Consider the following 15238-nt stretch of genomic DNA (forward strand, 5'->3'; position numbering starts at 1 on the left):
CTGTGTCCTGCTGCCACTGGACTCTAGCAGTGGAGACATGTTCTCTGGGACTCTGCGAGTCAAGGCAGGTGAGCAAATACTTTTGGCAATATAGTGTATCTCGTCTGGACTACTGTAGTTCACTGTTGTACAGTAGTTCAGCAGTAGTCCAAACCCCTAGGGCTGGTAACCTTGCATTTTTTCTTTAAAAATGCAGCCGCACTTGTCATTTTTGAAGGACACTTTACACCAATTTTACACTGCCCGCGTCAGTTGCAAAGCCTGCCTACCTGAACTCCCTCATCCAGGTCTACAATCCCTTTCACCCACTGTGCTCTTCAAGCAAACAACACTTTGTGGTTCCTTCACCTCACCTCAAAGGATCCTAAGCAAAACATTGACCTACCTAGCTCAGAGTACATAACAAAGAAGAGAGTTCCACACAGTGATAATTTAAGTAATAAATTGTAATAAAAAAATTGTATGATAACATTTATTAATAACTCAAATTGATAGAGGCGAGATCAGGTGATCAGAGGTGGATCAGTAATAAAATGAAGGTGATAAATGCAATTGAAGCCTGTTCCCATGAACTGAACACACTAACCAACACAACCAAATCAAAACCAAACCTGTGATCTGTATAAACCGTCACTGGCAAACAACATACACTTCAAAAAGCTTTAATGCCCAGATCAAAGCAAGAATCTCTTTCTATCATTTGTTTCAATAACTGAATAATTCAGCTGGTGATGACTAAACAACAACCTGACACTGGTCCACCAAATGGGGTGTTTTTCGTAATTTTTCCGTCATTCTTCGGCGTAACGGCGTAATGAAGGTCGCTGGGCCTCTCCTAGTTTGTTAGCAGATGCTGGCTTAGCTTTTCCATTTTCCACCATATGTTTGACCTTCATCTCCATTCGCTGGCGCTTTACCACAGGCAATCTGTATCACTGTATGACTTTAATGGGTTGAGCATCCCCACATCAAGTCATGCTTAATTAGGTTAGTGCATGACAATACATCTGAAAAGAGTGACCTATATGAATTAATCAGCTTCACCAGTGTCTCACAGCCTTATTTTTTATGGGCAACTGCACAAGCAATATACAGTTTTGCAAAGATTTCAAAAAAAACAAAACTATGTTAGGGGCCTCCAAGGAGAGAGAGGGAGACATCTTGGAAGTCAACCAGCTTTTATAGACTTCATACAGGTGTGGGCAATCCCTCAGTGAGGTGAGAGTGGCTATGAGATATAAAGAATGTCTCAAACAGAGAGAAGTCAAACACAAACACCCTACAGAACTCGTTCTAATCTATCTCTGCACTTAAAGCTCACCTATTGTGCTTTTCAGACTATAGAATATTTGACCTGGATGTTCTATCAATGTGTCTGTAAATTTTCATGCCGAAAGACCATTTAGATTACCTGCACTGGCCTGTCTGAGTTTTCAGCGGAGGTCCATTTAGACGTAGAAACCTTTCCATTAGGATGTTCTGAAAGGTCAGTAAACAAGTTTGTGTAACTAACCGTGTTTAGTGTCGCATGTGACTAACACTGAACGTGGTTAGCGTTAGCAATTTTGGTTGCTAACTATATAAACAAAGTAGTGGAGCGTTAGCTCCAATCTAAGTTGGTCATGTAACCAAGTTTGGTTCAAGGATAATTCTGTTACTTTCTTTGCTGTTTTGTCTGTCTTTTGGTTTGTAATAACAGGTTTGTAACAGAACGTAACGTTAGCTCGGCTCTAAGTAACTAGGTTACGCATTTCTAACTGGTAATATTTGTCAATAATGATTTTAACCTTCATTTAGTGTGCCTTTTGTAATAGTGGCCTAGTCGTTTTGCATAGCAACTTAATGCTGCCACAGTAATGATAAAAACACAGTTACACAATGCCTGGTTTAAAGTTTCATATGCTTGACTCTGCTCCTAGTTCAGATTTTTTAACAAAATTGTGCAAGGGTGTCTACAGAATATAACCTCAGATGTATGTATATTTTGCTAACATCATAATTTATCTGTATTTATTATATACCATGACACTTAGAGTATCTAATTCACTCTAGGTCACAAGAGGCAGCAGGACCAGTCTCCCTGACCTGGACTGTTTGCTGGCTATGGGCATTTAAAGCTTAGAGTAACACAGCAGTTAGTGTGGTTTGCTGTATCATATCACAATTATTTAAATGCCTTTATGATAATTGAATTATGACTGAAAAATAACATAACATGACACAAATCAGCTAAATGTGAAACCACATCAGACATTTACAGTCGTTTTTATTAACATCTCCAAATAACACAGACCAGGGGTTGTCATACCTGGTCCTCAAGGACCCCCTTGTTTTCTAACTACCACTGCCCACAGATGATTACCTGGATAAATTTTTTCTTCCAGCTTCTGATTGATTGAACACACCTGATCCAAGTAATCAACTGTGGGGAAGGGCAGAGATAGTAGGAAAACTAGCAGGGGGTCCTTGCGGAATAGCTTTGAAAACCCTGGACATAGACAGTGCATAAATCACAAATTGCTATTAGAAATATGGTACTGATAACTGAAAGTACTAACCCTAACCTAAAATAAAAATGTGTTTAACATGTTTTTTTCTCAGGTTTCCCAGGTTTCAAAGTCCTTGGTGCTGGTGCCTCCCTAGATGTAGGAGATAAGCTGTTATTCCAGCCAGTGTGGTTTGTGGGTTCACAGCAAGCAAGAACACCCCACTGGACCAGGACACTTGGGTGGCAATGATGTTGTTAAAAATAAAGGAATATATTCTTACAGAATTACAGCTCAGTCCTCATTTATTTGGTTTAGAATTTTTGCTTCCTGGTCTGTGAAGGAAGGGTCCCCAGCAGATTGTTTAGCTTGTAGTCATTTAACATTGTCATTGTAATACAGGGTGGACCAGGAAGTCTTTAAGTACAGTATAAATTTAAAAAAATCAAAATGTTTTTACAGCAAAGCAAAGACAAGCTTCTTATAATAAAAGTTACAATACGTAAAGTACATGCACTTTTTTTGGGAGCAAAATATTGGTGGAATCAACATTAACTACCACAAATTAAAAAGGAGAAAAAAAAAGTGTATTAGTAATGACAGTGTTTGTGCTAACTCTGCAAAAGACCATTAACTGAATGAATAGCTTTAAATGTAATATATACACTGCTGTACTGCTGCTGAATGCCATTATACAAAAGGTGTGTCTGCCTAGTCTGCCCTCATAAAAAAAACCTCTGTCAGCATTCAGCAACACAGGTAAAAGTATAAGCTGAATCTCTAAATAACAACATTCAGCTCAATAACAAGCTTCACAGAGGGAGATTTCTTCTAAATCAGCTGATGATTTGGTAGAAATTTTAGTATCTCACAACATGTCTGTTGACTCTCTTACAGCAGTCTGGATCTCCCTCCTCAAGGTCCAGGTGACATCTCTGATAGTTTCTTGCCTGGAGAGTTGTATCAGGAATTCATATTTTATTAAATATTACCTCATAAAAATTCACAGTAACCCTGGAAGTACTGTAACTACTCAAGGCTGCAACAGGTACTTATTGAAAACTTATCTAGAGCAGCTAATATAATATACTGTCCCGGTGTGTAATTCCTTCTGCTTCAAAGTCTGAGAGAAACTACTGTTAGCCACGTTAGCTGTTAAGCATTATTGACTACATTCAGCAGGTTAACCCAGCAACACATTACAATGGTAACACTTTCAGCTTCAAACTTTGAATGAGACTCAAATTTAGTTAGCATTCAGAATAAGTCCATCTTTTAACTTTAGTCTTGGTGGTGTGATGTCAGACCCTAAACTATGTTTACTAGGAGGATAATTCTGAATGAACTGTTCTGGGAGAGGATCGGACTAAACAGGAAAATGTAAAAGGAAGGAGGAAGTGCCCTTCTAATATACTCGTGTGTGTCTACATGCACCCAAGAGTCATATAAATGTACTGAAATGTCCAAAAAGTAGATTTTTCATAATAAGCGATAGGTATTAAACCTTTCTCTGCACTTCAAACCTAAAGACTCTTGCACTTATACCCCATGGAACTGAAACTAAAACTTCCCAGAACACTTTACTTAAAAAGTTCTTCTCCTTGGATATTTTGCTTTCTTTGTACCTCACTTGTAAGTAGCTTTGGATAAAAGCCAAATTACGAAATGTAAATGTAAAATCATTAATATAAGCTTCTGTTACACTAGTGAATTTCAAGAAAAGACCAAAAAGCCTTTCATGTTCTGGAACAAGATTCTTTGGACTGATGAAACCAAGATTAACTTCTGTCAGAATAATGGGAAAAGTATGGTGAAGTAACACTTTATGATCTAATGAACACCACATCATGTGTCAAAAATGGTGAAGGCAGTCTTATAGAATGGGCTTACTGATGTTTATAGATGATGTAACTGCTGACAGAAGTAGCAAGATGAATTCTGAGGTATATATGGCTATGCCCTCTGCAACTATTCAGCTAAATGCTACAAAACTGTTAGGACACCACTTCACAGTGCAGATGGATAATGGCCCTCAGTGTACTGTTAAGGCAACTCAAGTAGTAAGTAATAAATTATTCATATTCATCAGTGACCAAGTCAGTCAGCTAATATCAATCCAATAGAGCAGCTTTTCAGTTAACTCAAGACAAAACTGAAGGCAGAAAGACCCACAAACAAATAGCAACTGCTGAATGGTTGCAGGGAAGGCCTAGCAAAGCATCTCCAGGGAAGAGAGAACTCATTTTTAGAATATTTCTGGACCTAATTATATGTTTACACACAGATCTGTGTGTTTAAAACTAACACTCAAAAACTGTTCCAAAGACATGGAAGTGGTATACCATGGAAGGTATCCTACAAACATCCATGAGTAGTATAGAAAACCCCAAGCTGATTAATGGAATTTATTAATTTGTGTTAGTGGGTTTTCTTTCTCAGTAATGCTTTATAAAAACTGCACACTATTAGCCATTAGTTAAGCATACTTGTTTCATCATTTACAAAGCATAGCTTTTACATTAATAGGCATTAGTAACCTGATTATGAATACCACTGTAAATGCTTTATTCTTGATCAGAAGGCATATCTATACTCTAATGTGTTTGATAACCACTGAATGCTCACAGTATTGGTTTCCTTCTTTAATGTTGCATTTGGATATTATTAATGAGCAATTTGTCACTTTTAAAATATAAAGTTTCATATAAACCAATTATTTAGGGGATTTCAGTGGAAATATATGTAAATTATTAATAAATTATTTAAATGTATAGTTACACATCTAATTGTTAAACATGCTGTTACTGTGTGTGTGTTAATACATGCTTTAACAATATAGATTCTTGCTATTGGTCATGTTTAATTCAGGTACTACATGACACAATTGTTGGTACCCTTCTGTTAAAGAAAGAAAAACCCACAAAGGTCACTTATATAACTTCAAGCTGACCAAAGCAATAAAATAAAAATCAAAATTTACCAAACATTAAGTTGAATTGTGGTTCAACAGAACTAATGAAACTGGCCTGGACAAAAATGATGGCACCCTAATGTTTTGTCGCACAACCTTTTGAGGCAATCACTGCAAGCAAATGATTCGTGTAACTCTCAAGAGACTTCTGCACCTGTCGTCAGGTCTTTTGGCACACTCCTCACAAGCAAACTGTGCTAGCTTTCACAGGTTCACAGTGCCTTCTCCAGACTGCATATTTTAGCTCCTTCCAGAGATGTTCAATGTGATTTAGATAAGGACTCGGAAGGCCACTTCAGAATAGTCCAGTCAGTTGATCTTAAGCATTCTTGGGTGTTTTTAGCTGTGTTTTGGGTTATTACACAGACTTAAGACAACCTGGGTCAGATGCAGTAAAGCAGCAGCACAATACAACCAAGCCTCCTCCATGTGTCATAGTAAGTACAGTGTTTCTTTTCTTTGTATGTGTCATGTTTGCATGTGTGAACATAGAGCTGATGTGACTTGCCAAAAAGTTCCAGTTTTTTTCTTGTTGTGGTTTGTCAATATACAGTATGTTTTCAACAGTGAAGTCATCCTTGCTCCACTTTGGCACAAACAGTTAATGATGGTGTGATCTGATGCTGATCTACCTTGAATTAGGATTTAATCCTTATCCCTTTGGAAGTTGTTCTGGGTTCTTTGTTTCATATTATCTGTCTCTTCAGTTTGTCATCGACTGTCCTCTTGTGACCACGTCCAGAGAGGTTGGCTACAGCCCTGTGGACCTTAAACTTCTGAAAAATATGTGCAGAAACATCAAGCTGCTTGGTGATGATCTTACAGCCTTTAATTTTAACATGTTTGTCTTTCACTTTTTTTCTATTCTCCTGAGACAACTCTCTCTTTAGTTTTCTGTGATCCATGTTGAGTGTGGTACACATCATAATACCAAACAGCACAGTGACCACTTTTCACCCTTTAAATAAGCTGTCTGACTGATTACAAGTCTGACGACACCTGTGATGCTAGTTACGGGACACACTTTAGTTTGACATGTCATTATGGTCAAATTATTTCACATCTTTTCTAGTGGTCCAGGTCATTTTTGTCCAGGTCAGTTTTCAGCATTTTATAACAGGATTTATAAACTGTTTGCTAATGCTTATTAACTAGTGTTTACTAATGCTTTATAGAGTGCAGTTATTTCAAACCATTACCCCTTTATCCAGTTCTAAGACAAATTCTTAATAACTAATAAAATCTAATATATTAGGTCATATTTTAGGTCTGCAGAAATAGAGAACAAATTTATAGGTTCCTACACTTTCAAGCACCAATTTAGGGAAGTTTAAGAGATGTGAAATCCTTTTTTTGAAGGAAATCCCACTGACTGTATATTTACAGTCACTGGCATTTATGTGCCTAAGGAGAAAATAAATAAATATCTCTCTGTCGGGAGACAGGAAATAACTGAATAGTACAGGGATACATTTTTATATGATAAAGAAGTAATCTAGCAATATCAATGATAGCGACACAAAGATGTGACGCATTTATGTTCCCTAGCTCACAGAAAGACCCAGCCTAGTGTTACTCGAAGATGATGGTTCTCTACTATCCTACCAGTTTTTAATAATGCATTGGACAGTTCTTCTTTTAGTAGTTGTAGTAATTAGCAATTCCCTTAGATGTTTTCTTTGCTTGATGCATGCCAATATTTTGACCCTTCTAAAACAGATGAACATATTTTCCACGACTACAGGATGCGTCTTCTGACATGGTTTAAGGAATGAGAAGCTATTCACTGCATCAGTTAGGGTAAATTACTTTTTGCCAGCTGAAACATAATCATTCATGCAGTAATTATCCAGTGGGAGGCTCTTAGGTATTTGCTTAGTTAAATCCAGGTGGTGACTTTATTTTTGGAGAGGCAGTGTATGTAATATTGTTTGTAGTTGTCTCCTGTGGACCAACACAATAGTCAATTATATGATATAGGTTACATTACTAGCTGACTGCACACTACCGTAGTGTTTTTATTTAAGTTTGCATGTAAGTTTTTTTTTAGTTTTTTTAACTACACACTAGGATAGGCTAGTGCTGTGCAGAGTAGCCTGAATTATACAGCCAGTGGCCTGTATAATCTTTGTGTGTGTGTGTTTGTGGCAGAATATAGAGTGTGTGTATAATGTACTGTGCAACTGCCTGGATATACGGTATACTGTGATCTAAGTGTGTTGGTGTGTCTTGGCTATTCCTGTTATTGTTACTAGGTGCATGATGTCATAGCCTAACTCAACACTCATTTGATGTTTCTTTTTCTTTGTCTTCTTTCTTTGCCTATTTCAGAATGTGCTGGGGGCTGAAGGAAGAAGTGACGTCTATTGACAACAGGGCTGTGCCCTCCAATTTTTCTCAGATTTCCTTTGGGCCCCGGGAAAGGACTCATCCACACCACTGCACTGAAACACAAATTTTTTCTACTTTCCTTTCATTAGGCTATCAATCTAAGGACCACAAAATATTAGAGATGTGTCAGTAGTCAAATGAAGTAAATTAGCTGCAACAGACAGTTTATCCTAGTATAATACAGTAGTATATTTGACAGCAGTACTTCACCATCCTTCCAGCTTATATATTAGTTCTCTTGGATCCCTCGGAATATGAAGACAGTAAGGGGCTTCATCTCTTTCTAGACTTTCTCTTCTCCACCTTTTGTCTTCATGTTTTGGGGGTCCTCTGGTGCCCCTGTCCTCTGTCAATCCCCCCAAACTATCTGCCACCACGGCCAGCAATCCCAGTCGCCTTGTTGCCATGCCGACAGAGACACTGGCGCCAGCCCTGCCAGATAGCAAGGCCTCTGGGCCCGCAACATCCTTCAGTTCTACTGTACCCCTTCGCATTCTCAACAAGGGCCCTGACTACTTTAGGAAACAGGTATGTATTAAGTCATTATTACAGTTTGCAAAATCAACTAAATGTGTTATTGGTATTTATTATAGTAGTACATACCTCTATACAACCAAATGTCATTATAACATTGTGTGGATTTTGGGAAAAGCAGAAAGTGAGTATGTCAACTACTTGTCCTTTGTTTTTATTAAACTGAATTTGGCGATTCACTTTATACAGTGGCAAGAAAAAGTATGGGCACCCTTTGGGATTACGTGGAGTTTTGCATGCATTGGTCATAAAATGTGCTCCGAACTTCATCTAACTCACAACAATACAAAAACAGTCTGCTGAAAATAATAGTACACAAACATTATATGTTAAAGTATGAAACTACAAGTGGCATAAGAAGCTAAAACAAGAATTTTGTATTTCTTGACTGATGAATATAGTGCTGAATATGGAAGCCATTATAGAAAAAGAACTAAAAAGCAAGGCTGCAGAATAAGTTAGTATACCTGGGCGTGTACGCATACATCAGTTTGCATAACAGATCAGACGCAATATACACTGCCCTCCACTCTGCTCTCAGTTACTTGAAACACAAAGACAGTTTTGTAAGAGCTTGAACTTTGGGGTCTAAGTTGGATGGGGTCTAAGAGAAGTGTTACTGGTTTCGATAAAGTAATGGTTGAAATCAGCCCAGCGAGATGTAAGGGAACGGACGCTTGTAAGATAAAAGTAAGCTGCTTACACATGTGCATTTACACCCTGAAAATCTCTGGACTTTACCTGGGTGGGCTGCATGTGAGAAGGCAAATGTCTAAGTTATTCACATTGGAGATCAACCGGACTTTGTCCTGCAAGCCCCCTAGTAAGGAATTTGCATAATGTCTGTTTCAGCTCGTGTGAAGACAGCAGGTAATAGTCCACAGTATTCACTGTGAGCGAGGGAGCATTTTAGCTGAGCCACTCAGCACAACACCAAGCTCAGGAGGTAAAAACCAGGCTTTCTGACGTTGGATCGTGCTTCTTTTCCTTAGGAAACTGGAGGTATATACACAATTTTTAATCATGTGACTTGCTCTACTGATGTGCATTGTGAAAAAAAACACAATTAATTCCCGCAGTGTACTTCTTGTATCTTGTCATTCTTCTTGCATGCTATACACAGCGACCACCTCCACCAACCTGAAATCAGACGTATTTGATTAGTGGGAATGTATGTCCTGCTGTGTACTGCGCAATGTCCAGACCTATTCCTCCTGTGTTTTTCTGTGTTCACAGTGCACATTAGTAGATGTGTGAAAACGGCTAGACCAAAGGCAAGAGCAAACTGCAGGGAAAAGGAGACAAATTATGATCTTTTTGGCCTTTGAAATAAAGGTAAAGTTGTTGGCTTCTGCTGGGCAGGCATATGTCATGGAAGGAAATGATGATGCAATAAGACAGGGGTGTCAAACTCAATTGCACAGGGGGCCAAAATCCAAAACACACTTTTTAGGTCGCGGGCCAAACAGGATAAACATTTATTGAGCACACTAAAACTTTAAAAACTTTTTTAATATAAACCTTAAATAACTTTTACAGAAATATATCCTCTCTAAATTATATATTATATATTAAGGTAGAAATAAAGTAAACATTAAAAGAACAAACATTCAAATTTCTTTAATCTTATGTCATTTTATATAAAAAGTAAACTTACATTTTAAATATCCCAAAAGATTTTGCTCTCCATAAAAATATATCTTGTCAAAATTATACAAATTCAAAATGTGAATATGCTGCATAACAAAACCTGGAAATATAAATAAAATTTGTGCTTTTCAGCAATACCAAATCAAATCATTCAGTCTTTGCTCTTATGTCATTTTATCAGAGCTGCATCCAGAGCTTTTTGGCAACAAGTTCGTTTACATTTGGTTTGAGGTTCTGTGTTGTGGAGATTCTCAGGATGGACTGTACAGTCTTGTTAGTCTTCATCACTGAGAAGAGCTTCTCACTAAGATTTGTGCTACCAAACATAAACAAAGTTCGAGCCGCATGTGGACGGAGCTAGGACATTTCTGCGGGATTAGAGTGAATAAACTGTGCGGGTCCTGCAGTGTCCTACTTTACCTTTAGTCATTACACTGCAGCTCAATCAGCTCCATCTGAATCTGCACAGGTGCAGTTTACACATAGACGGTAAATGGGTTGGGAAGCAACTCAAACTTATTTTCTTGTTCGTCAAAGTCACCACAGCTCCGTGAGAACTCAGTTTATCAGCAAAGTGCGTATTTGCGAACACCGTTGTAACGATATGGTTCAACATTACTTGGCATCCTGAGGACTAGCTTTGCAATAACTTGCAGCATCATAAGCTTAACTTGATTAATGCGGAATGTGTTCGGCAAGGCAGCTGAAGCGCTGCATTATGGGATTTGTAGTATTAGCGATGAATGAATGTCCTGTATAATACTGGCGGGCTAGCTCTAGTAGTCATTTGGTATAGCCTCGCGGGCCAAATAAAATTACACTGCGGGCCAAATTTGGCTCGCGGGCCAGAGTTTGACACCTATGCAATAAGAGATTGAATTAGCTTTAGTTTTATCAGCTAAACCTCTAGTAGTAGTCTCAGTTTCTATTTTTATGAATATCTCCACTAGTTTTGATTTTTGGTTTAGATAATTTTGTGATTGGGGAGCAAGCACTGCTCACTTTGAGGATTTGTGGGTAGACGGGTGGGGGCAGCAATTCAATGACATGCGGTTATACATGTCATCACTGGTCAATTAGTAAAAGAAAAAAAAACAGTGTCTGACATTGTTTTTCCAAGTTACACACCAAGGTGACACAGGTTCCACATGGTGGTCCATTTGGTTTGTTTCATTTGCCACATAATTTTTCTTTCAGTAGAAATGGGTCTGGGTTCTTATGGGTTAATATAAATTCTAGCGACCTCCAATGGTGAAATTGAGAGTCAGTCACTCATACTACAACACAGCAAAGTATGTTGTTGTAGTAAGAGGACGTCACAGTAATCGCTTACTGTATGAAAAGCAGGAAGTCAGACATCAAATATACAAATGTTTTTGTGGGAAATCTGCCTCTGCATGCAGGTTTAATAATTTTAATAATTTAGCAAAAAAAAAAAAAAAAAAACTTTCTTTTCATTATAAATTGTTTAATTGTAAATGGTCTTTTCTACCTAACTGGCAAGTGCTTTTACACATCTTCTCATTCACCCATTTGTACACACAAGCACACACACACACTGATGGCAGAGCTGCCATGCAGCTGAACTGGAGTTCAGTATCTTGCCCAAGGACACATCGACATGTGACAGTAAGAGCCAGGAATCAAACCACAGATCAACTGTTTGGTAGACGACTGCACTACCTCCTGATCCACACAAGCCCCTGTGGGTTATTGGGTATCGTGTTATTGAGCGCAGATTTATGGAGAAAAAATACTGATTATTATAATTATTATTACTAAATTTGCAGTAAAATGTACACAGCAAATATGCATATATTACATATAGGGTAGTGGTACGATCGCTACCCTCCATGCAGGAAACTGGGGTTTGAAAAGGTTGGGGCCTACCTTCTTATACTTACCCTTAAGCAGCTGGTTAGTGTAGTGGTAACATCACCACCTCCTATGTGAGAGACTGGGGTTTTATTCTCAGCCTCACTTTTTTGGGGGGGATAAAAGCATCTGCCAGGTTACTAAATGTAAATGTAAATATATATATCTGAAAAAGAAATGTAAATAATTTGTTGTGAGATGCTAAGAAAACATACCGTATTTTCCACACTATAAGGCACACATAAAAGCCTTCAATTTCCTCAAAAGCCGACAGTGCGCCTTATAATCCGGTGCGCCTTATATATGGATCAATATTGAGTCAGTCACGCAGTAGAACATGGGAATAGATGTTTAACATTAACCAATCAATGGTGCGGAAGTGGAGGCAGCAACAAGATGGCCAAGTAAAGAAGACTAAACAGAGTTTCCGAGGGAACAAAGCGAGATGGCTACAGGTGGAGGACAAACTCCTATCTTTTCTTTATGTAACTGAAAGAAACAAAATTAACAAATAATACACATCGTTACACATTTCTTATGTTACACTCACACCCGTTAGCTTGACTTGAATGAAGCTAATTACAATAACACGCACACGTAATTTATCACATGTAACAGGTAACAACTAACATACTGCTAATTACAATAAACATGTTAATACTTACAAAGACAAAAGCTTTCCAAGGCACAAACGTATAAAGCACACTCAGCATATACATGAACCAGTTCGTTTTACAAAACTACACAATACTTTACTAAAATACACAACTCTCACTCTGATAATTTTTTAAGAACAATACTATAACACTTTTTAGCTGCCTTTGTCACAACTTATTGTTATTTATTTATCACTTGAACTGAAAGGCATGACGGCAATCTATTAATAAAGTTTGACCTACCTCTCTGACTGTTTTGTTTACATTCCCTTTAGCGCAGCTCCATCTAATGTTGCATAACGTAATGCCAGCCTCTACTGTAGCGTCTATTCTATGCGCCTTATAATGCGGTGCACCTTATATATGAAAAAAGTTTTAAAATAGGCCATTCATTGAAGGTGCGCCTTATAATGCGGTGCGCCTTATAGTGCGGAAAATACGGTAACCTTGTCACACTGTAACACATTTCTGTAGTTTTTAAAATATTATTACTGTAAAATTAATAAATTAATTGGGAAATTGTCAAAAAGTCAACTTTACTGTAAATTACAATGGGTAATTTTGAAAATTCTTTCAGTAGGAACAATAATTTGAAATACAGAGGTTTTCTTGTTTTTGTTATCATCCATACAGAGATCCAGTTAAAACTGTTAATTTACACAAATAATGAGAATTTGATTTCATATGGCCCCCTGCTTTTATCCTCACAAATTGTTGTAAGAGCTTACTGAGAAGATTCCAGAGAAGATTTCTTCAGCCTCTGACTTCAGCAAGGTAACTATGCTATGCAAAGTTAACAAACTCATTATTTTGCTACTGTTCGTAGATTTAGAACAATTTTGTTATGTATTGGTATGTAAGCAACTTAAATAGCACTCTCAAAGAGAGAAGTAGAGACACATTTTTCTAAGATGGTACAGTAAGCAAAGTTAGATAGCTATTCGCACCTTGTACTTGGACAAGTGACAAAGAAGTACTAGATCATTATGTTAAAATTGTGTGTATACCAGTGTATCATGTTTGTGTATGTTATGTAATGTTATCTAGCTCGCTCTATTTCACTTATTAACATACTTGTTTTATTTTTAACATAGGTATGGGCACCAAGAAATAAAGTGGACCAAGGTGACACAGAATGCTAGAACAGATAAGACTTAAACAGAATTGTGTAGTTTCTGTAACAGCTAAGGGAACTGGGTAGATTAAGCTAGCTGAGAAGATTTTTGCTACCCCAACTGTTGCATAGGGGTCTCATTCCTTCCTGGATGAAATACTAGTCATGATTACTCACTTTCAGAGAAAATCAAACAAAAAACAAAACACCACATACACTGAGGCCCCTATTACCCTGCATAACAGTCAAAGGTTCGGTCATGTGATCACTGTGTGCCCTGAATTGCTGACACAATTTTTACTTACAATCTTCACATTACAAGAGATCATTTCTGGCTTCAACAGCAATATGCTGCCATAGGTTCTTCTTGCACTCATTATGCTATACAAATCCACATTATCTAATCATATAATAGGATTTATGAAAGCAACCTGTTTATCAGTTCTTTACAAAAAATGCAATTTTACATGCACATAGCAGAATGTCTCAACATCTGAATTAAGTTAGATTTTCAAAAGCATCAGTGCACAGAAGTAAAACTCTTGCATGTGTGTTTGGGAAGTCCTGAGCATATATCTGGATACTCAAGACCTATACAGTATGAGAAGTGTGAGCTTTTTAAACAGAACTTTTGGTAGCCTTTTGCTGTTGTATAAGCATGGAGCATTTTTTAGGTGTTAAATGTGATTCTTGATTTATGTTAAATGTCAAACCCTATGAGGTTGAATGGGGTGCAGAGTTGCCCTGTAACTGAGTGACCATTCAGATTTTTTTTCTGCTTCAACATTGAATATCCAGATGAGGCAATCACATTACTGGAATTTATCCTGAGGTAAGCAGTTATTTATTGTTGACACTCTTATTTATATAGTGGTATTTGCTGATTCATATGAGTTTATTATGTCCACAATCAAAATTTGAACCTGAAGTTTTTTTTTTGCTAGGATAATGTATTAATTAATGTCTTTTGCATTTACAGGATTTTGTCAAGATAAATCTAAAGCAAAGTAAGGGTACTTTCCATGTCTAAGGACTGTCATGATGTGGCATGATAGTCCAACAAAAGAATCTCAGAGTCTCTCAGTGCACATGTGGCGGAACATATTGTCTCGATAGTGTAGTGGTAACATCGCTGCACTCAATGTGGCAGACTGGGGTTCATATCACACCTGTGGTCTACCTCCAGTAGAGGGTCCCTAGGCAAGACCTCCTTATACTTACCCTGCCTTTGCCTTGTACTTTGTAAGTCGCATAGGTCGGAACACATGGGACTCAGTATTACCCTTGAATATTTGTATGTTATGTTTTAGTGTCAGTAGGTGTTGCGGTATTTATTAAAAAGAAGTAAAAAGAAGATAAATATTTATCCTTTTTTTTTTTTTTTTTTTACATTTTGTTCTCCTCAGGAGACCCCAAACAAGGAAAAAGCATCACATTCAAGAAGCAGAATCCTCTTCAGAAACAATTCAGTCAGTCTTAAGTATTTTGTTCAAAGTCTTTGATTCATTTCATTTCTGTCTTTTTATAAACTACCACTTTAACTGAACATTAAAATTTTTCC

The 15238-nt window shown here is 37.5% G+C and overlaps 1 protein-coding gene and 1 long non-coding RNA gene across 4 annotated transcripts in view; both read left to right on the forward strand.

The window, feature by feature from the left end:
* fam110b (family with sequence similarity 110 member B) overlaps positions 1-15238 on the forward strand; it is a 47995-nt gene that overhangs the window by 22764 nt on the left and 9993 nt on the right. The window contains exons 1-2 of one of the 3 annotated variants that reach the window (XM_026375493.1): positions 5767-6267; positions 7789-8376. In XM_026375493.1, the coding sequence (XP_026231278.1) occupies positions 8254-8376 (123 nt within the window). In that variant the 5' untranslated portion in view covers positions 5767-6267; positions 7789-8253. Of the gene's footprint in view, positions 1-5766; positions 6268-7788; positions 8377-9260; positions 9385-9618; positions 9718-15238 lie in introns of those variants that run through there. The other 2 variants (XM_026375495.1, XM_026375491.1) reach the window with 2 other exon arrangements.
* Positions 12954-15139, forward strand: LOC113172510. Its single transcript, XR_003299749.1, has 3 exons — positions 12954-14509; positions 14657-14684; positions 15084-15139. It is a non-coding gene; the product is annotated as an uncharacterized LOC113172510 (long non-coding RNA).

The sequence above is a fragment of the Anabas testudineus genome, chromosome 17 (assembly GCF_900324465.2).
Source record: "Anabas testudineus chromosome 17, fAnaTes1.2, whole genome shotgun sequence".
Classification (NCBI taxonomy): domain Eukaryota; kingdom Metazoa; phylum Chordata; class Actinopteri; order Anabantiformes; family Anabantidae; genus Anabas; species Anabas testudineus.